Genomic DNA, 22,036 nt, shown 5'->3' on the forward strand with positions numbered 1-22,036 from the left:
ACTAAGCTTAACATTTATGAGTATTCACTACATGCCAGGCACTGTTTTAGGTGCTTTACAACATTCACCTCCTTAAACCACACAATTTCTCTTTAATGTAGGCACTTTTTATGATCACTACAGGCATAGCGAATCCATAAAACCAACCACTATGAAAAAATGAGGACTTAGAGGACAAGAAAGAATTCTTGGAAATTTAATACTAAATAATACTCATGAAAACCCAGCCAAGATTGAATAAGTAGAATTGATACATCTGGGAAACAAATCAAAAAGACAGGCGGAAATCATAAGATAAAAAATTCACCATGCCTATAGGAGGGAATTGAATTCACATTCAGAAATGCAGACAGATCAAAACCGTCTCTCAGTGAAAGTAAAATCTAGCCCTTCCTCAGCTTGGGTGGATCAGTGTTGATGGGTGACAGGGAGTTAATGAGTGACTTTTGCTGGGTTAAAGTCCTCAAAGTTTAACACATGTTTTTCAGGCCCACCTTGAGCCTAAAGTTTCCATCCCATTTCCCCAGGGTGCCTAGCCTGTGGCTTGGGGGATTGCTGGCTGTCACTTGGCTCTGAGCAAACCACAAGGAACCAGGGTGGGTGGGAAGTCACTGTTGATTGCACACACAGGGCAGGCTTCACACATAAGCAATGGTCTATGCAGGAGTTCTGGACTTATGAGAAGACATGAGGCACACTGGACTGGCACCACCTCCCCGGCCTGACACTAGCCACTTGCCAGATTGAGGGAGGAATCCCTCATTGGTTCAAAACACAGTATGGAAAACACTGACCCAAGTGGAAAAAAGACACAAACAGAACATGCAAACAGCCAGCATATGCACTAACCTCACCACTGATAAAAAAATACAAATTAAAACAAGATATCCTTCTCATCCAGTTGACAAGAATGTTTTAATGTTATAACATTGTTGGAAAGTGGTTAAACTGGTACATTCTCAGAAGGCAACCTTGTAATATATCCATTGTTTTTGAGTTGGTAAATCTTCTTTTAGAAACTGATCACAAAGAAATGATCATATTTGCAGTCAGATTTATATACAAATCTGTTCCCAACATTACTTATAATTGGGAAAATTAGAAAGCAATTGACAACCAACAAAAAGAAAACTGATAATGAACTATGTCCCATCTGTGTAGTGAAATATCATTTACCTATTTAAATCAGCTTTTTAAAAAACTATTTGATGAAATAAAGTGAAAAAAGCAGGGTTCAAACTCTATATAGGAATTATTTTATATTTAAGTAGGTACAAACATTCAATATTCATAGAAATATTAGAAATAGATATAGGATTTTAGACTTCCAGCCAAGATGGAGGCATAGGTAGACACACTGTGCCTCCTTATACAACCAAGATAGGGACAACAACAATTTAGAAACAGAATAACAACCAGAACAGGTAGAAAATTGAACTATATGGAAGTCAGACAACCAAGGAGTTAAAATAGACACATTCATCTAGACCGGTAGGAGGGGCGGAGTCGGGAAGCTGGGCAGAGAGAGGTCATGAGGCACAAAGAGCCTTGGGACCAGGCACATAAGACCTCAGCAGGCAGATCCTGGGCACGCAAGCAATGGCTGGCAAACCCCGGCTGAGGGGTGGCAACTGGCAGACCCAGTGAGGCGGCGATTGTGAAGCAAGGCACTGCGTGCAACCCAGGATCCAAGCTCTGGGAAATAGAGCCTTGGGGCACTGATTGAAAACACCTGTGGGGGTTGAGATGCATGGAGAGACTCACAGCCTCACAGGAGGGGTTATTGGAGGGTCCCACAGGGTGCACAACCCCACCCACACAGAAATCAGCACCAGAAAGGTCCAGTTTGCTTCAGGGAAGAGGCAGAAGGGAATGAAACTGGCAGAGAGCACAGCAAGTGCCATTGTTCCCTCTCGGACCCCATCCCCACATACAGCATCACAAACCAGCGACTGGGGTGCTCCATCCTGGTGAACACCTAAGGCTCCACCCCTCATATGTAGCAGGCATGACCAGACAAAAAAAGAAAAAGAAAAAAAAAAGGTGGCTCAAACAGAAGAACAAATAAAAGTCCCAGAACCCATCCTTTTAAGCGACCAAGAGATAGTCAACCTATCAGATGCACAGTTCAAAACACTGGTGATCAGGATGCTCACAGAATTGGTTGAATTTGGTCGAAAATTAGATGAAAAAATGAAGGCTACGATAAGTGAAATGAAGAAAAATACACAGGGAACCAATAGTAATGGAAAGAAAGCTGGGTCTCACATCAATGGAGTGGAACAGAAGGAAGAAAAAAACAACCACACAGAAAAGAATGAAGAAATAAGAATTCAAAAAAATGAGGAGAGGCTTAGGAACCTCCAGGACATCTTTAAATGTTCCAACATCCGAATTATAGGGGCACCAGAAGGAGAAGAGGAAGAGCAACAAGTAGAAAATTTATTTGGAGAAATAATAAAGGAGAACTTCCCCAATCTGGCAAAGGAAATAGACTTCCAGGAAGTCCAGGAAGCTCAGAGAGTCCCAAAGAAGTTGGACCCTAGGAGTAACACACCAAGGCACATCATAATTACATTAGCCAAGGTAAAAATGAAGGAGAGAATCCTAGAAGCAGCAAGAGATAAGGAGACAGTTACCTACGAAAAAGTTCCCATCAGACTGTCAGCTGATTTCTCAAAAGAGACCTGGCAGGCAAGAAGGGGCTGGAAGGAAGTATTCCAAGTCATAAAAGGCAAGGACCTACAACCAAGGTTACTCTATCCAGTAAAACTTTCATTTAGAATGGAAGGGCAGATCAAGTGCTTCCCAGAAAAGGTCAAGTTAAAGGAGTTCATCATCAGCAAGCCCTTATGATATGAAATGTTAAAGGGACTTATCTAAGAAAAAGAAGATAAAAAACATGTATAGTAAAATGACAGCAAATTCACAATTATTAACAACACACCTAAAACAAAAGCAAACTAAGTGAATAACTAGAACAGGAACAGAACCACAGAAATGGGGAACACATGGAGGGTTATCAGCAGGCGAGTGGGAGGAGGAGAGAGGGGTAGAAGGTACAGAGAATAAGTAGCATAGATGGTAGGTAGAAAATAGACAGGGGGAGGGCAAGAATAGTATGGGAAATGTAGAAGCTAAAGAGCTTATGACACATAGACATGAACTAGAGTGAGGGAATGTGGGGGGAAGGGTGTGCAAGGTGGAGGGGGATAGAGGGGGTAATGGGACAATTGCAATAGCATAATTAATAAAATATTTTTTAAAAGAAATGGATATAGAAGTATTTATATTGATATTTTTAAATCTCTGCTTTGAGTAATGGAATCACAAGTGATCTCTTTTTTAGCATTAGATTTTTCACTTTTCCAGATTTTCTATAATGAATATATACTTCTTTAATAACCAGGAAAAATATGGTTTTGTTTTGTCTGTTTTGATTGTGAAAATTAGTATTTTATACTTGAAATAGGTTTTATCATTACAAATGTAAATGTTCTCACTGTGCAAAATATCAGAAAATACAAACGAGTATAAAAAAGAAAAACTAATTTTAATTACATCACAGTTAACATTTTCTTGTTGTCTTACAAAAAGGAAAACATTATATACACACTGTTTTAGTGCCTTTTTTTAAACAAAAAGATGGCTTTGTTTTACCATCTTAATCATTTAAGTACACAGTTCAATAGTGTTAAATATGCTCACATTGTTGTGCAACCATCACCACTACCTACTTCCAAAACTTTCATCTTCCCAAACAGAAATGCTATACTCTTTAAACACTATTTCCCTATCTCCTGGAAACCACCATCCTACTGTCTTTATGAGTGTGATTCCTCTAGAAATCTCATATAAGCAAAATCATATGAGATTTCAAGAGGACAATATTTGTCCTGTTGTAACTGGTTATTTCACTTACAGAATGTCCTCAAGACTCATCCACACTGTAACATGGCTCAGAATTTCCTTCTTTTTAAAGGCTGAATCACATTCCATTGCAGGGACAGACCACATTTTGTGTATCTGTTCACCAATTGATAGATATGGGGTGCTTCTGGAGCCTTTTTTTAAATTTGTTTTCTCATTGCTCAATTACAGTTGTCCCCATTTTCCCCCTATTGTTCTCCCCTTCCCTGCCTACTCCCCATCTCCCACATTCAATCCTCCCTCTCCCTCCCCGTTGTCCTTGTTCATGGGTCCTTTATATACGTGACTTGACAACCCTTCTTCCCCTAACCTCCCCCATTAATACCCTCTGCCTTCCACTCTGGTCACTGTCAGTTTGTTCTTTATTTCCATGTCTCTGGTTCTATTTTACTAGCTTGTTTGTTTTCTTAATTAAGTTATACTTAAAGGTGAGATCATATGGTATTTGTCTTTCACCACCTGGCTTATTTCACTTAACATAATGCTCTCCAGTTCCATCCATGCTGTCATGAAGGGTAGGAGTTACTTCTTTCTTTCTGCTGCATAGAATTCCATTGTGTAAATGTACCATAGTTTTTTGATCCACTCATTTACCAATGGGCATTTATGCTGTTTCTAGCACTTGGCTATTGTATATTGTGCTGCTATGAACATTGGGGTGCATAGGTTCTTTTGAATTGGCATTTAAAGATTATAAGGGTATAATCCCAGCAGTGGAATTGCCAGGTCAAAAGGCAGTTCCATCTTTAGTTTTCAGAGGAAATTCCATACTGTTTTCCACAATGGCTGTACCAGTCTGCATTCCTACCAAGAGTGCACTAGGGTTCCCTTTTCTCCACAGCCTCGCCAGCACTTGTTGTTTGTTGACTTGTTAATGATGGTCATTCTGACCAGTGTGAAGTGGCATCTCACTGTGGCTTTAATTTGAATCTCTTTGATGGCTAGCAGTGTTGATCATCCTTTCATGTGTCCCTGGGCCTTCTATATGTCCTCCTTGGAGAAGTGTCTGTTCAGGTTCTTTGCCCATTTTTAAGTTGGGCTGTTTGTCTTCCTGGTGTGGAGTCATGTGAGTTCTTTATGTATCTTGGATATCAAACCCTTGTCCAAAGTATCATTGATAAATATATTTTCCCATACAATTGGTTCTCCTTTTCATTTTGCTGCTGCAGAAAAATATATTGTGGGCTTTTTTCTATGTCAATAATAATATATTGACAGCAGTCATTGTTAGAATTTGCCTAGTATTCCACAGAGGGAGCTGCATCATAATCTATTTAGCAAATCCATTATTTTAAAAAGATTTTATTTATTTATTTTTAGAGAGAAGGGAAGAGAGGGAGCAAGAGAGGGAGAGAAGCATCAATGTGTGTTGCCTCTGATGTGTCCCCACCACCACTGAGGTCCTGGCCCACAACCCAGGCATGTTTCTGACTGGAAATCGAACCAACATCCCTTTGGTTTGCAGGCCAGTGCTCAATCCACTGAGCCACACCAGGCAGTGCACAAATCCATGCTGTTTCCAATGTTTCACTATAATATACAAACTGCAATAAACATCCCTAGTGCACATGTCTCTGTATACCTATCCTACTGTTTCTGAAGGACGAATTTGAAAAGTGAGATTTCTGGCTCAAGGGTTTTTTTTTTTTAGATTTGTTGTTTGTAACCAACTCATCCTTCAGAAATTATAACTTAGATCCCTACCATCAAAATATTACAATCCCTATTTCCCATGTCCTCATTAACACTGAGGACTGTCACTTTATAAAAAGTGACATTTTTGTCAGTTTTTGCCAATGTGACAGGTAAAAAGAAAAAGTGCTGTTGTTTCAATATGCATCTCTTGGATTATTGGTGCAGTTGAATGTTTTTTTCATATGCTTGTTTATATTTTACTGGTGGTTGTTTCTTTTGTGGAGTATCTGTTTTTAATGTCTGCCTGGTAGAGTGATGCTGACCTTATTCTTACTGATGTAAGGACATTTGAACATTGGGCATCATATATGTGGTCAACCATGTTTTTCGAGTTTCAGGATTCATTTATGTTTTTTTTTTAATATTTTATTTATTTATTTTTTAGAGAGGGAAGGGAAGGAGATAGAGAGAGAGAGAGAGAAACATCAATGTGTGGTTGCTGGGGGTTATGGCCTGCAACCCAGGAATGTACCCTGGCTGGGAATCGAACCTGGGACACTTTGGTTCCCAGCCCGCGCTCAATCCACTGAGCTACGCCAGCCAGGGCCATTTATGTTTATATAGCCAAATGCAGTTATGGACCCTCCTTTTAGTATCATGTTTAGAAAACTCCCCCTTTTCAGGGTTATCCATGGATTTAGTCACATTTTTATACTGTTGCATAGTTACATGTCACATTCTAGAATTGTCGTGGTTCAGTGGATCATTACCATTTAGTCCACTTGGAATTTATTCTGATGTGTGTGTGATAAAATGAGGACCTCACCTGCATCTAAAGGTCAAGGCTAGGCTAGCCCTAGATGCCTATCTTTTCCTTTGTGCCCTCCCCCCATCTCTTTCTCCTATAATATGTTGGCCTTCTACATGATCCCCACCTTCAAAGGGACAAAAACTCTCCTGCTCTGAAGGCTGAGCCCTATTGCACAGCCTTTCCCAGAGGCATTTGCTGTTCAGAAGAGGATTCGGGAGAGGCTACCAGATGAAGGTAGCCAGACAGTGGCATCAAGCACTGCCACCATCCCACATAATAGACAAGCTATTGTGGGACAAGGAGCTTCTCCTCCCATTGGCCAACCAGTATGTACATACTCTGTCCATGATTGGGGATGGTTGATTATCAGTGTCAACTGCATGTCAGTCTTTCAGCAAGTTGACTGCACAAAACATGGCCTCATTCCATTCTCACAATAGGTACTATTATCTTGATTTCTCAGCTGCAGGGCTGAGCTGTAAAGAGGTATGAGTCTGATGATAATCCACAAATGGCAGAGGCAAAAGACTCTCCTGGTGCCCATCTGCAAGCTTTCTGCTAGTGAACAGACCTAGTGTCTGGAGCAGGGAGTTGGAAGAAGCTCCAACTGTCAGGGCAGGCAAAGTTGGACCTTACAGGATGTAGGGACAGGGAAGACACACACAGGGCCCAGGCCAGGCAAGTGCCCTCAGCTGTCCCCACTTCAACCCACTCCTCTGAGTCCCAGCCCTAATCTAGGGTTACCAAGTATGCAAGGCATCCTGGGAGAGTTCTTCCCTGAAATCAGTGTGTTCCCAGCAACAGAGTTCATTCACTCATTCACTCAGCAGGCATTTATTGAACACTTACTCTGTGCCAGATACTGGTCTGAGGATACAGCAATTGACAAGAGAGGTGAGGGCCTACCTTCTGGGAGCTTCTACTCCAGGAGGGGATAAGAAAGGAGACAAGTGAATGAACATGATAACTACTGATAGTAATAAGTGCTAAGAGTAAGCGCCAATACTCTTAATCTAGCCACTCTTTGTGTCCTCTTGGAGATTCTAATAAAACAATGTCCCATGGAAGACAACAGAAATATGGAGGGAAGCTGCTTCAGGTGGGCCAACCAGGGAGGGCCTCCCTGAGGAGATGATGTTGGAGTAAAAAGGAGTCTTGGGAAGATCAGAGGGAAGGGAAATCCAGGCCTAGGAAACAGCAGATGGAAAGGCCCCAAAGTGGGAAAGAGCCAACATGCTTGAGGCACTGACAGGAGGCTAAGGCTGTGAACCAGATGGATTTGGGGGGTAATGGGGGAGCTGTGAAGATGGCCAAGGGAGGCCAGTGCTTCCCAGCATTTGGCACCACAGCCCACAGTGAGACATCACCTCTGACCCAACCATACAGCCCTCTAACCCAGGCTCTAGTGGTACACACTGATGCTCTCTATTCTCTCCCCTTCTACTCTACTCAAGTTTTCTTGGAAGAAGGAGGGGAAAAAAAGAAAGAGAAGACATGAAACCCATCAATTAACCTCCTCATCTGCTAAAGGGATACAATTGGCAATGTAGCCAACACTATTATAGATAGTAATAAAGATTTTTGTGTGTATTCTCAGAGCAATAGGAGTCCACTGAAATGTTTAGGCAAGGGAGAGGCTGATTTAGGTTTTTATGAAAACTGTTCTGCTGTTGTGTGCAAAAAGGGTTGTCAGGGCATATCAGTCAGCCAGCATCCCATAAGGACAAGACAATGCACTCAAAAGGACTGAAAAATGAATTAAAAATAGCTCTTGACAATGGTGAGGTAGGTGACAGACAATGCAGAAACCATTTACTCCCACTGGAGATGAGAAGAAGCTGGGGACTGGAGTGTGAAGATGGGATGCCAGCAACAACACCAGAACCTTGGCAGGAGTGGGGGTGACCCTGACCTCTTTCTGCTCCCAATCCCCCATTGCCTGCCTTCCAGGGCCTCTTATCGGTCAAAACAAACCAGATACCCAGAATGAGAGAGACCCAAGGGGTCTCACAGGACACAGCAGAAGGCAGAAAAGGGAGTGACAATTGGCACTATAAGTGGCCTTGATAATATGGTCGGCAGAATTTCAGAACTAGCCAGTGGCTTAGACTTGAGTGAGGAAAAGGTTTTTTTCCTCCACGTGGGGTGAGTCTTTGCAAAATACAAGATGCAAAGCTATGGTGAAGAAAAAGATAAGATGGGGTAGAGTGGAGATACCAGGTTCCAAGACACCTAGGTCTGGAGCCAAACTCTAATCCAGTACAGACGTGTGGGCAGGGATGACATTCAAAACAGCTACACATTGGAAGGGTACAGTCCTCCACCAATCAGAACAATGAAGCAGAGCTGGCAGTGTGAGGTGCCCCTTCTATTACTGGATTTCTGAGCTGGGTCCAGAGCAATGGAATGGCTGGGAATAAGGGCCCTTGGGTGGGGCATGAGGGGTGCTAGGATAGGGTTCTTTACACAGAGTTGAGTATTTTTCTAGCTTGTCCATCTATGCTAGGTCATCATGGGCTTGTCACCTCCCAGATGTGTCATTTGGGATGATGTTGGAATATTCTGAAGACAAAAGCAGAAAACAGAGGGAGAGCTCAGCTTGGGATGGCATTTGGGGTGAGGGACAAGCCCAACCCAGCTGCAGGACAGCTGCAGGACAGAGGAAGACATGTGACATTTGTCACCTACCCAACCCCAACATGCTCACGGAAGGGATATGGGGCAGGGGTACAGCCAGGCCTGGATGAGTACTTTTGCAACAGTCATTTGCCAGATCTCTTTATTGCTATTGTGAACTGCAAGTTGTAACTTTGTAGTGGGCCCTGGAATCCATTTAATAATGCAATCAGCATAGTTTAAAAAATCAAAGGAAAGGATAAAATCAAAAAGGAAAGGAACTATCAGAGTTTACAGGAGATGGCAAAGTAAGTACTTTTCTGTGAAATCTTCCCCTTAGACTTGCCCTAGTCAATGGATTCCTTAACTTCAGTTACAAACAGTGTGTTTGCAGGCAAGTAACCTTGTTTCTTTTCTCCACTTGCATATTGTACACCTTGGCTGTCTGGTCCTGTCCCCTAGGACCTGTGTAAACTCTCCCCTCTCTTGCTTTTCCACTCCTCTGGCTCAATGCATCATCTTTGCCTGTTTTTTTTTCTTCCTCCATTTTACTGATAAGGACCCTGAAGCCCAGGGATGGAGAATGGCCTGTCCAGGGCCACCTAGCAAGACCTCAAAGTCCCTTGTGTAGCATCCAGCAAACTCGAGAACAAATATCGGAGACTTTCAGGGTATCAAAGATGTTACTTTATTGGCCAAGTTTAACCTGCACAGGGGCGAACTCTCAAAGTGTCCAGAGACACAGTGCCCACAAGGAGCTGCAAATGAGAGCTGCCCCAAGCGCTTACAACTACATCCTTATATAGGGGCGGGCAAGCAAGCGTTATACAGAAGCAGACGTGGCAGTTAGCAATTCGCTTACAAAGACTGCGCGCGGGAATTTCAAACCAAGCATTCTTGCATAAGGTGGGAAGGCAGGATGTTTGTTCATTAACCTAGTAATCTCCTGGCTCTAGCTAGGTAGGTTCTTATTTTCTCATTAAAACTACAAAGCATTGCTTATCTAGCCTACCCAGGGGAGAGCATCTGCTCGACACAGGATGTTTGCTTAACTGCACTTTGTCTCTTTTATCATTTCTTTCTAGCTACAATGTGGTTCTTATTTACTAAGGTTAAATTTAGTTCTTAATTTCCTTATTCCCAACACCTTGCACTGCCTGAGTACATAGGCATGGTCCCCAGGGATGCCTTGGTGGAACAGAGTTGGAGGGAGGGGCACAGGAAGGGAGACATATTCTTGGGGAAGTGAAAGTGGACCAGAGCCTTGAGAGGACCTACCCTACTCCTTGGACTCTGAGGCCATGAGGATAAGGGTAAAAGGGTAAGGAAGGACATCAAGAAGACACCAAGTACTATGAAGGCTCTATTCTGGGTGCTGGGCAGAGGGCAGTGAGCAAAATTAACAAAGTCCTTGCTCCCTGACATTATATAAATAACTGTCAGAAAGGGAATGCTCTCGTAACTTAAATTGAGAAAACCAGTCTGAGAATAAGAAGAACAAGCTGGAGGCATAGTTAGACTGGAATGTCAAGACAGGCATCTTTCAGGAGGGAATTTGAGTGGAGGCCTGAAGGATGATCAGGCCTAGCCAGACTGAAAGTCACAGGAGAGCATTCCTGGCTGAAACCCGGGCACGTGCAAAGGCCCTGAGGTGAGACAGACTGAGAGAAGGCCAGTATATCCAAAGCACAGTCTGTCAAAAGGCCAGTGCAAGGAGTTCAGTGGAGGTCAGCAGGTCAAAGGGGAAAGGGCTTGCTTCCAGAAAGGGGAAAGTTGTGCAAGGCTCTTTGCTATAACCTGCCATCAGCCCCAGATCCATGTCCTGGGCCCACTGTGGTCCAGGACAGCCATGTTCTCTCACATTCTGCTTCCCAATGACTCACACGTCAGCTCTACCCAATTCAAAACAGACTGCACTGTGTATGCCAGCCATGTGCAGAGCCCCAGCAGGGGAAGGAGTGGAACTAAGAGAATGTGAGTCTGCTCTGTGGTATAAACACCCCGCCACTATGCCCACTGCTGGAGCAGTGACCATATGGGCTTGTTTTCAGTGTAACAGGCTTTTCTGTGTAATTCGTGCACATAGCAAATAAGCCAAATGGTAGGAAAGGACAATCAATGAAGAGCAAGTGTCCCTCCTACTGGGCACCACTTCCTGCAGCACCTATTCCCTGTGGCCACTTCCATAAATATGCTAAGCAAAAAAAAATGCATGTCACTCTTTTTGGATTCTAACATTCACATGCACACTTACCCTCTCTGAGGAAACCATATGTGTACTGGAGACATTCCCTGACCCCTCAGGCAGTTCCATTGTGCAGAACATTCACCATTCATGCCCTTCCAAAGAGCATTCCCTCTGCTACCACAACTGCAGCAATTCCCCCTGTGACTGCATTTGCTCACCAGAGTAGTGAGTCTATAGCACAATGAGTGTTGGGAGGGAAAGGAGTAGACAGGGGGATTAGGCCAAGGGTATATGGATTTTTAAATTTGGATTGGATGTGAGGATCCACAGAAGGAGAGTTAGGTAATTGACTCCTAGCCCCTTTGCCCCAATAGCACCTGGCATACCTGCATCCTTGCCCCAGCCCCCTTTCCTCTTGCAGGGCTGGGGAGAGGAGTCACTGTCTCACCTCTGCAGACTCACCTCTCTGCTTGGGGTAACAGCAGGCCTCCTCTTGGGCAAGGCTCACCTCCATTCTCTGGGTATGTCCAGTTCTGTGGATTTATTTTTATTTTTATTTTTATTGTTGTTCAAGTACAGTTTTCTGTCTTTTACTCCCATCCCAGCCCATGCCCCCCCCAGTCCTCCCCACCTCCCTCCCATTTCCACCCTCCCCTAGTTTTGTCCATGTGTTCTTTATACTTGTTCCTGTAAACCCAGTTCTGTGGATCTTGTTGCATCTTCTCCTCTCCCCTTTACCCACCCAGCCTCTGGCCATCCTCCTTTTTCAAGGCTAAGTAAGACCTTCAACTGCTTGGAAATGGGCTTTATCTGGTCCCAGTCCTGGCTGGGACTTTTAGCCATGTCTCAGGCAAAAGGAAAGGTTTCTCATACAGCAGTGGGCATATTGCCACTGTCGAAGAGGCAAGGAAAATTCAGGGGCTTGATCAGCTAGGGCCCAGGAGTTAGATGTGAACCCTGGGACAATGTGTCAGTCAGCCAGCTCAGGGTCTGAGGTTCAGGCTTCCTGCTTCCATGCAGTGACTCTCCAACATGTGTTTGCATCAGATTCAACACTGGGGAGGTTGAGAAGGGAGGTGACTGACACAAGATCTGGAGCCTCACCTCCAGAGAGGCTGATTTGGGGGCCTAGGAATCTGCATTTTCAGGAGGCTCCCAGATGATTATGAAATCCACATTTCAGTCAGCATTACTCAGAGTCACTGCTACATGTTAGGAGTCATTTAGGCATTTGAGTCCCAGCAAAGAATATAAAGTACAGGCAAATATATCTGCCCTTGAGGACTTACAGTCTATCAGGGGAAGACTGAAAACAAATAATAGACTCAGACAGCAAATGATAGGGAAGGTCAGAAGGGAGATACACTGTAGAGAAATGGGAAGTGGAGCAGGGCAATGGCACTCTGGAGTCCCAGGCAAGAGAAGAGGAGCAGGCCTCATCGAGAAGGTGATAGCCTCTTGAACGTGAAGGGAAGATGAAATAGACAATGCAAAGGTCCTGAAGCAGCAAGCCTGGTGTGGTTGAGAAATCAAGGAGGCCAGGGTGGCTGCAGCAGCACAGGGAGTAAAAGGACAGGGGTAGGTGTAGGTAAGGTAGAAGCCAAGAGGCCAGTTAAAGACTATCAGAATTTGGGTGAGGGTGTCTGAAACAGAGTGGCAGCTGCCAGGTGAATCCTTACCAGGACCTTCAGTGAAACCAACAGCTTAGCCCAGGCCAATCTGTTCCAAGTACTTTGTCAGTATTAACTGATGTAATGTTCACACAGCCCTATGGAGCAGGTACTCTTATGGTTCTGTTTTCTAAAGGATACTGAGACACAGAGAGGTGAAATAACTCACTCCAGGTCACAAACATAGCTTGAAGGTGGCAGAGCCCAAGTGTGAACCCAGGTCATCTGAAGCCAGAACCTAGGCTCTTGAAGACCATACTTTTAGACAGAAAATTCACAACCCCCACTCGGAGGGAAATGGTTTGTAAAGAAAATAGAACTAGGCCCTCATTAGAAAGATGGGCCAATAGGGGGGAAAAAAATGTCAGGCTCTGGTCTGACTGCCAGGTAGTCCTGCTGCACTTTGTCTGGAAGTGGGAAATCAGGCAAGCCCCTCAAGCTCTGCAAATCTCCATTTCATCTTATGGGAAATGGGGGCCAGACAATAGTACCTGCCAGGATGCTGCAGAGATTCAAACACCCCAGGCATTAAGAGGTGTTGCATTGACATCCACAAGGGATTGCAAAAATTGCATAACCAAGCGGGCAGGTCAGGCTAGGGATGGGACTACAGTCAGGAGGAGCCTGGGCAACAGGACCTGGGAGCAGCATTTGGCAGGCAGGAGCCCAAAATACTGGTTACAAGGGGGATTCTTGATGACAGATGTGGGCCTGCTTTAAGAGTCTCTAAGGGATATTGACCAGAGCGATGCAGGAAATAATGTCCCAGACACACAGACCGAGCCCAGACGCTCACCAGCAGTGTGCCCTTGATATGTTTGACTTCTCTGAGCTTCAGTTTCCTTGTTGTAAAACAGAAGAAAAATGCCAACTCCACTAGAAACCCTTTGTCTGGCATGTTCTCAACAGCTATAAATTTGAGCAGCTCACTAGTTGATTGTGAAATTTTTTTGTCTTATTCCCCATTTACCCCTGAGGGTTTCTGTCACTCTGAGGCTATTTCTTGAGGATAAATCTGAAGCTCAAGTCTTTGAAAGTAATTTCTATTTCTGCCAGAAGCTTTTAGGGGTTTGGTGGTTTATTTTGAAATACAGAAAAATGGGCAGCTATACACTGGGACTGAGTTTTCATGTTCCATTTTACTTAGATTATTGGTGGCTGTATTCTAACCCACACTGGCTTCTTTCCTTTCCCCCTCTCTGGGACCTTGATTTATAAATTGCAACCATTTGTTTTCTCCTGAAGAGGAACTTGTGTTATATGTAACTGGTTGACCAGCTTTGCACTTGGTGGACCATTCTATTCTGCGTTCTGGATGCTTGTCAAGTTCATCACCCAGTTTCATAGGTCCAATCATTATTCCAATATTATGGCTCATGTGTTATGGCTCATGTGAATTCATGTGTTATGAATTTGAAACCTTTGTAAAAATCTCATTAAGTAATGAAATCAGCCATTTTCTGATATTTACTTCTGTTTCAAGTAGCATATATATTCAAGGGGAGAATTTACTTCCCTTGCTGCCATTGAATCATTTATTCAACACTCATATACTGGTACTGTATTATGCCCTGGGACAGGGCTTTTGCAAGTTACTTCAACAGTGTTTGTGGCTTCTATTCTATTATTTTGCCAGTGACTTCCAAATTTCTATCTCCTGCCAGGATATGTCCCTGAATCCCAATATTTTGCATTCAGCTACCTGTTTCCATCTCCACGTGGGTGCCTCTCAGACACAACCAAACTCCCCCAACCCCAGCAGCTCACCCGTAATACTTGTGGAATCCAGGGCACCTCCTCTCAACCCACCCTGGCTTCATTCAGAGCTGCAGGACCTCACTCAAACATGCATGATTCCCAGGGCCAAGTCAAAGCTAAGTCAAAGCTCTGTACACACTAACATCTGCCTCTGCAAACAGCACACACCCATGGCACAGGCCACCTTGGGAAGGTCAGGCCTGGGGACAGGATCCAAGTTGTTCGGGCAGGGAACTCTAACGTCCAGAAACGTGGGAAGTCACTCCCAACACTCCCTCTTCTTGGCCCCAGCAGCAGCCTAGAGGTCTGTTGCCTAGTCCAGCAGATTCCCTTTCTGCCTTTCTCTTCTCCAGTCCTTGGGGCCTGGTTCAAGTCACCACCCTCTCATCCTAGGACAGAGCAGCACCTCTTCCCACACCTACTCCTGTCTACTTAAATCCATCCAGAGTTTGGAAGATTTTTAATTAGATTAAGTATTTCCCACTTAAGCAGTTTCCCCTTGCATTTGGAACCACATGAAGACTCCAACCCCTACAGCCACACCACACCCCTCCTAACTCTCAGCTCCAGCCCACTGGCCACCATGGATACAGCAGAGCCATCATCCCTGCAATTTCTCCTGTCCACACTTGGAGATTGCTCCTTCCTCCTTTGAATCTGGGTTGGCCTGTGACTCTCCTTGGTCCACAGAAAGTGGCAGCAGTGACATTGTGCTGCTCTGAGCCTGGGGCTCACCAGGCCTTGCAGCTTCCTCTCACACCCCTGCTCTGCTGCCTTGGGACTGGCTCAGGCTAGCTCTTGGGGAGCAGAGACAAGCACTGTTGTCCAAGGCCTCCAGGGAACCCCAGCTCCAGCCCATCTGCCCATCAACCACAGAGATGCCAGAACACTTAGCCAGGCCCAGCCAGAGAACCACTTGGCAGAACAAAGCCCAAATTGCTGATCCACAGAATTGTGAACAAAACAAGTGGTCATTGTTTTAAGCACTCCATTTCCGGGTGGTCTGTTACAGAGTAACAGCTGGATGACACTGTGGTATCATTCCTCAAGCTGACCAAGGTCTTCCCAACTTCTGAGCCTTCACACAAGATTTGCCCACCTAGGTCCAGCTTCATGCTGATCATGCCACCCCAGTTCAGCTCAGCCTCTACATTTCTCCTTAAACACCTCTGTAAAAATGCCTCTGTGACCTTCTGTGTAGACTCCTGTTGTCCATGTCCTTGCCCTTTCTGTTCCTTTGTAGCCCCATCTTTCCTGTCACTGCACATACCTCTACTTTCTTTCTCTCATCCTTGTACTTTCCAGGCCCATACTGGACTGTAGGTGGCAAATGGAGGGACTACCCCCAGTGCCTCCCATTTCCTCCACAGTAAGGGTAAAGCCAGCAAACCCAGAATGGCCTCCACTATGTTTCATTCCTTCATCAGATTAACTTCTCTCTCCCCTGTTGGGCTATAGCTCCTTAGGGACAGAGATCATGTCACATCCCCAGTTCCTACCACAAGTGTGGCACATAGTAGGAGATGAATATACATTCACTGAGTGAATAAATGACTGAACAAATGCTCTAGATCTGATTCCTCAAATGGGAATGCATGGGTGAGCTGGAGTCCTGCTGAGTGATGAGTAGGCCCTGGGGACCTGGAAATGAGAGCATTCTCATCATGTGCTCTGGTCCTTCCCATGTGCTCAGGCCAAAATCTCCAAGGTCCTCACAGTCTCCTCTGCCTCATGACCTATAGTCACAATGTATCTGGCACCTGGCCACTTTTCACCACATACTTTGCTATCTTCCTGCTTCACTGTCATGATCTTCTTTCTCCTGGACCATAGCCTCCCAAAGGCCACCCAAGAAAAGTTGCATGTGCTCTGGCTGGTGTGGCTCAGTGGATTGAGTGCTGGCCTGCAAGCCAAAAGGTTGCTGGTTCGATTCCTAGTCAGGGCACATGACTAGCTTGAGGGCCAGGTCCCCAGTTAGGGGTGTGTGAGAGGCAACCAATTGATGTTTCTCTCACACATCAATGTTCTCTTCCTCTCTGTCCCCCTCCTTTTCACTCTCTCTAAAAATAAATGAATAAAACCTTTTTTTTTTTTAAGAAAAGTTTCTTGACATAGCATCGTCTAAATAGCAGGTCACAGGGAAGTATGGAGAGGATCATCCAATTAGAGAAAGGGTGCAAGCCCCACTGCAAAGGTGAGGGTTCTGGAGAGAGTGAGGGCAGGAAGACACGGTGGCTCATGAAGGGGGACATCCATGTTTGACCACTTTCAATTGTATCATTGGAATTTTTACACCCACAAAGTGGCTTTCAGCCCATAGCTGGGTGTGGAATTGGTTCACATTGGGGCTGGGTTAGGTTTTATTACTATTGGTTTAAGAAGTGCTGTGATTAGAGTTAGAAGATTGGGATTTGAGATTCGTAATGGCGTTTGCACTAAAAGACCCAATAGAGTAGGTGTAAAGATGCCTTGGAATGGTTAGCGTTTGGGTAGGATGGAGTTCAAATTGTGAGCATGAATCAAGACTTGGAATAAATTCGGATTCTGGTGGAGTCAAAAGGTAGGGTAGGGTTGGAGTTTGAGATAGGCTGTAGATTTCCCAATTACGTTTTAAAATCAGGCAGATTAGAATGTAAGGGTGTAAGCCTTTGGCCAACAGGGCTGCATAATCTTTGAGACACTCCCACCTCCTAACCCCACCAAGTCTCCCTTTGGCTTTTGGCCTTAGTCCAAGGAAGGGGACTTCGGAGTCCCCATCCCTGATGCTGGTGGCTGAGTCAGCGCCTTCGGAGCAAGAAAGACTCCTGACCCCGCCTCAGTGTGTCCCCCAACAGGCGCCCGCAAGCTAGGAAGGCAGGGGAGGGGGAGTGGGGGAGGTGATACACTGGACGCAGGAGAGCCCAGCTAAGGTCGTGGCCATGCTGTTTGTGCTGTCTTACACTGACGCGTTATCGATGCGCAGCGCCTTTTCAACTTGTTTACAAGCCTGCGTCACCCGGGAACCTTTCACCTCTGCCTGGGACAAAAGGTTCCTCTTTTTAAGTCCACTTTGGTCAGAAAGGGCATTCACCAGAGCCAGGTACACAAACTGGTGCAGGGCGACACCCCGTGGTGGATTCAAACAGTGCACACTCACCCCTTCACTCCTCCCATTCCTCCATCTGTACTCTACCTACATCTATAATCCACCCACAATATATCATCTATGCATAACATCCATTGCACACCCACACATACATCCACCACATATAACTCAGCCATGTATATACACTTTCTCCTCACCCATTCATCCCTCCACTGGAATTTTCATCCTTTTATGTAAATATCTATGCTTCCCGTCACTATCCACTCACCACCTACTATCTATTGACTTAATTTAAGAAAATATCCATGGAACACCTTCTGTGTGCTAGGCCCTCGCAAAACACTGGGGTCAAGGAGTTAGAGGACAGTTCCTGTCTTTATGGAACCTGTAGGGCAGCAGAGGAGACATACCCAAAGAGGCCCCTATGAAATGGCCATAGTATTCACAGAGCATTCTGAGGATGTATCAGCTCAGACTTGAGGGCCAAGGATAGCTAAGTGAGTGAAAAATTTCTAAGCTGAGATTTAAAGAGTGCCAGGGATGAGCCAGGCAAAGAGGAAGAGACCAGAGGCCAGTCCCCTCACAGAGTTCACCTCAGAGTGGACTCTGAACAGAGTGTGCGAAGGAGCCAAGGGAAGAGAGAGCAGACCAGTAAGGCCCCTGACAGCTTATCAGAGCGCTTGGACATCACCTCAGGTGGCTGTGCCACAGGAGAGTTTCTTCTACTTGTAAACTATTGTATTTTTTACAGAAATAATACAGTTCTACAATTCATTGTACCAAAGAGAGATCAGTAAGGAAAAATAATAATTTATAATCCTACCATGCAGAGCTAATATTTTGGTGTATGTGAATATGTAGAGACCTCCTATGCATCGATGGGGCAGCCTGTGCTATGTTCCTCAGTGCTAGATGGTAGGATGACAATGAGTAAGGCTACAGCCCCTGCCTCAAGGTCTCACAGACAACCCATTGTGAGGATGTCTTGAAGTGGAGAGTTATGGGTATAGCAGACGCCATCGAAGTCCAATCCATCGCCCATTCAAATCATCCCCATTGCCTTGCTAAGATATCTGATGGTGTCCAAGCACCTATCCTTGTCCTTGGGGCCATATTCTCCAAGGCAGGGTCTCCCACAGAGTTCCCATCTCCATGCCTACATTGGTTTAGGCCTGCATAAAAAATATTTTTGCTAAGCAGACAGGACAAGAAGTGCTCTGAGGGGCTTCTCATTATATGAGTTGATATTGCCTCATCACTTAAGTCAGCTTTGTATATCTACTAAGCCTTTTTGCCAAATGACTGGAGTATTTGCCTTTTCATTACTGAGTTGTAGGAATTCATTATATATTCTAGGTACAAGTCTCTTATCAGATGCGTCTTGGAAAAATTTTCTCCCCTTCTTTTTACTTTCTTGATGGTATTTTTTACAGCACAAAAGATTTTAATTGTGTTGGAAACATGATCAATCTTTTTTTCTTTTGTCATTTGTGCTTTTAATGTCAGTGCTGCAGGAGCAACCTGAGACCCAGTGCAGTGGAGAATATACACAGTCTGCTTGTCCTACAAGTAGACCACCTGCACCTCTGAACACCCTTCCTGGGTTTGGAGGAGTCCCCACCCCCACTGTAGAAGCTCTGTTTCCCATCTCTCTTGCAGCCAGGGTGGAGGCAAGGACTCTTAAGCTTCTACCTATAAGACATAAAGTGTAGGCTGGTGACCCATGTTCTGCCAGTCAGAATCACACAGGTAGACCAGGAATCACAGCCACAGTATCTCTGCAAGGTCACTCGTACAACTGACTTTGGGCTCAGCTCCTGGCTACAGCAACTCCTATCCTGATTTCCCATCACCTCTGCAGATTCTGGGAGCCTTCGTATCTTTTTTTCTTTTAGCCAGCTGTGTCTGATTCCTACTGTCTGTTCCCAAGAACCCTGTCTGATGCACCTTCTTCAAGGAGGAAAATATGAAATCATAAATATAAATTACCCCTTAAAAATCCTCAGCATTTCTCACAAACATTTTATCATGAAAAACTTTAAACTTCAAACATACAGAAATATTGAAAGGATTTTGTAATAAATACCCACATTCCCACCACTTGGATTCTACAATTAGCACATCACATAGCTACCCATCTCTCTATGTCTTCATTATGTCAATTTATGTTAAAAATTAGCTTTTAATCTGTAAATTGTGCTGCTAATTAGATTTGTTAGGCTAAGAGTACAAGTTCCAAAGCAGGACACATTTTTCTAGAAGGTTAGGTTTCTTTCTAACCTTCTAAATTACTGACAGCCAAAGCAAAGACAAAAACACAAACACTGACCCGAGAACTTGTCTTATTATGAAGTACACCTTTGGACTTCTTGGTTTTTTTTTTCAAAATGTATGCATAAAATCATAGAACAGTTTCTGGTGAGAGGCAGTGTTTGGTTAAGAGTAATGATGAACTCCTCTGCCTGCGAATCCTGTTTCTGGCATCCCTGGATCTTCTGGGCATATTTGTCAACCTCACAGAGACTCCCATCTTCTCCTTCATGTGAAGGATGGGGTAATAACAGGACCTACTTCCTTAGGTGGTCTGCGTTAAATGGGCACAGAGAACTGCCTGGCACACAGAAACACTCTGTAAAGCTTCACAGAAAATTCACAGTTGTCCATAAACTTCCTGTTGGTAACAATAAGTTGGAAGTATGTTCACTAGGGTCACCTCTTTTCTAGATTCCTAAAAGTCTCATTATAACTCCTGGTGCTTAAGATAAATCATTTCAAATCTGTTTACTTTTCTACCTCAGTCACTAGTTAACAAAATGCTTGCAGAAACCTAACTCCAGTGCATAGCTTTCTGTTCTGCTAGTCCGCGACAGTTAGTAAGGAGGTAAGGCTACAGAATGTTTGCACGCCGTATATTTGCTTTTTAATGAGTTCCCAAGCATTTCTGAAGCTACAGGTGGCGAGACTACGTTGTAAAAACTGCTCCTCGAGATAGTGAGATCCACTTTGCAGAAAGTACCAACCATACGCATCCAAAGGCGCACTTGGAATCAATAAATTAGGGGATAAAAAAGAAACTGGAATAGAGTGAATATAATGAATGACAGAAGGAAATTCTTGTTCACCACACACCATCCTGGACGGGTGGCCTTCCTAGTGGGACCTCTGGAATTGAACTAGTAGAACTCTGGGCCTCCTGACACTCTACCCTGCGACCACAGACCCCACCCCAAAGCGGCTTTTGTGACGTCAAGGCCCCAGAAGTCAGAAGAATGGTTGCCATGGCAACGTCAAACAAAGGCCCTGGCGCATTGAGCCTGGAACTACTTTACGGAAGCTTCGGAGCAAGTCCAGGTGCGTGGGGCTGGAGGGTGCAGGGAGCTGCAGGGTGCGCACGGGGCTGTGGTGGGGGGCAGGCGGTGTCGGGGTGCGCTCTGGGCCGAAGTGCAAGACCTCTTTGCAAAGCTCCCTGCCCTCCGTCTCCTGTCAGGATACTTGCTTTATCATTCACCTAGTCTGTCTCAGGTCCCCGACCTCTTGTCCTGGCCTAGCTGGGGATACGGAGGCTAGACCCTGCTACCCTCCCACCTCTGATACCCAGATTTCTGTCCGCGGGACTGTAGCAGGCTGGAAGGGTACAGGCTTTGGAGTCAAGGAATTTTAATCTGGAATCCCAGTTTGGCCTTTCCTGGTTGTGTGACTTTGTACACCTCTCTGAATCACTACTTTGTTTCCTCCTTTGCAAAATGAAAAGACACTCAATGTTAAGAATGCGCCAGGCTCTTTGATAAGCGCAAGAGCTACAAACCAAAAAAGACCCCTGTTCTCGTGGAGCTTATATTCAGAGGGGAAATAGGCAATAAACTGATTTTTTAAAATGATAATTGGAGAGTGGGTAATTGCAGAAAGGAAAATAAAGTGAAGTCATGGAAGCGGAAGAAAGGAACCTACTTTAGATGGGGTGAAAAGAAGGCTTTTCTGAAGGGATGACTATTGAGTTCATATCTACAGAGAGACTGTGGGAGCTGGGTATGGGAGAACATTTTTTATCTGAGGAGGCAGCAAATGCTAAAGCCCTGCAGCAGACTGGTTGGTGTGACCTAGCAACAGATTAGACAGGGAAGCTAAACAAAGTCAAGGAGAAGAGAGAGAATGGGGTTCAGGACAGAGGAAAGGCAGAGAGCTGCAGGTGTTGGCCACATGGTGAACCCTCGGTAAATGCCAGCTGTTCTCAGCCACCCAAGGGGAGGGGAGCTGTAGGCCTGCAGACCATCTGGCTGAAGCACTGTGTCACTCCCCAGGTTGGAACCTCCTTTAGCCAAAGTCAAGTTTTGCAGCAAGCCCTT

The 22,036-nt window shown here is 44.8% G+C and overlaps 1 protein-coding gene across 2 annotated transcripts in view; it reads left to right on the forward strand.

The window, feature by feature from the left end:
* The first annotated feature begins 20,831 nt into the window (after positions 1-20,831).
* Positions 20,832-22,036, forward strand: part of CFAP100 (cilia and flagella associated protein 100) — a 50,676-nt gene continuing 49,471 nt past the window's right edge. Inside the window, exon 1 of one of the 2 annotated variants that reach the window (XM_036009385.1) lies at positions 20,832-21,044. In XM_036009385.1, coding sequence (XP_035865278.1) covers positions 20,963-21,044 — 82 coding nt within the window. In that variant the 5' untranslated portion in view covers positions 20,832-20,962. The remainder of the gene's footprint in view (positions 21,045-22,036) is intronic. The other variant, XM_036009386.1, reaches the window with a different exon arrangement.

Source organism: Phyllostomus discolor, chromosome 9 (genome assembly GCF_004126475.2).
Source record: "Phyllostomus discolor isolate MPI-MPIP mPhyDis1 chromosome 9, mPhyDis1.pri.v3, whole genome shotgun sequence".
NCBI classification, from domain to species: domain Eukaryota; kingdom Metazoa; phylum Chordata; class Mammalia; order Chiroptera; family Phyllostomidae; genus Phyllostomus; species Phyllostomus discolor.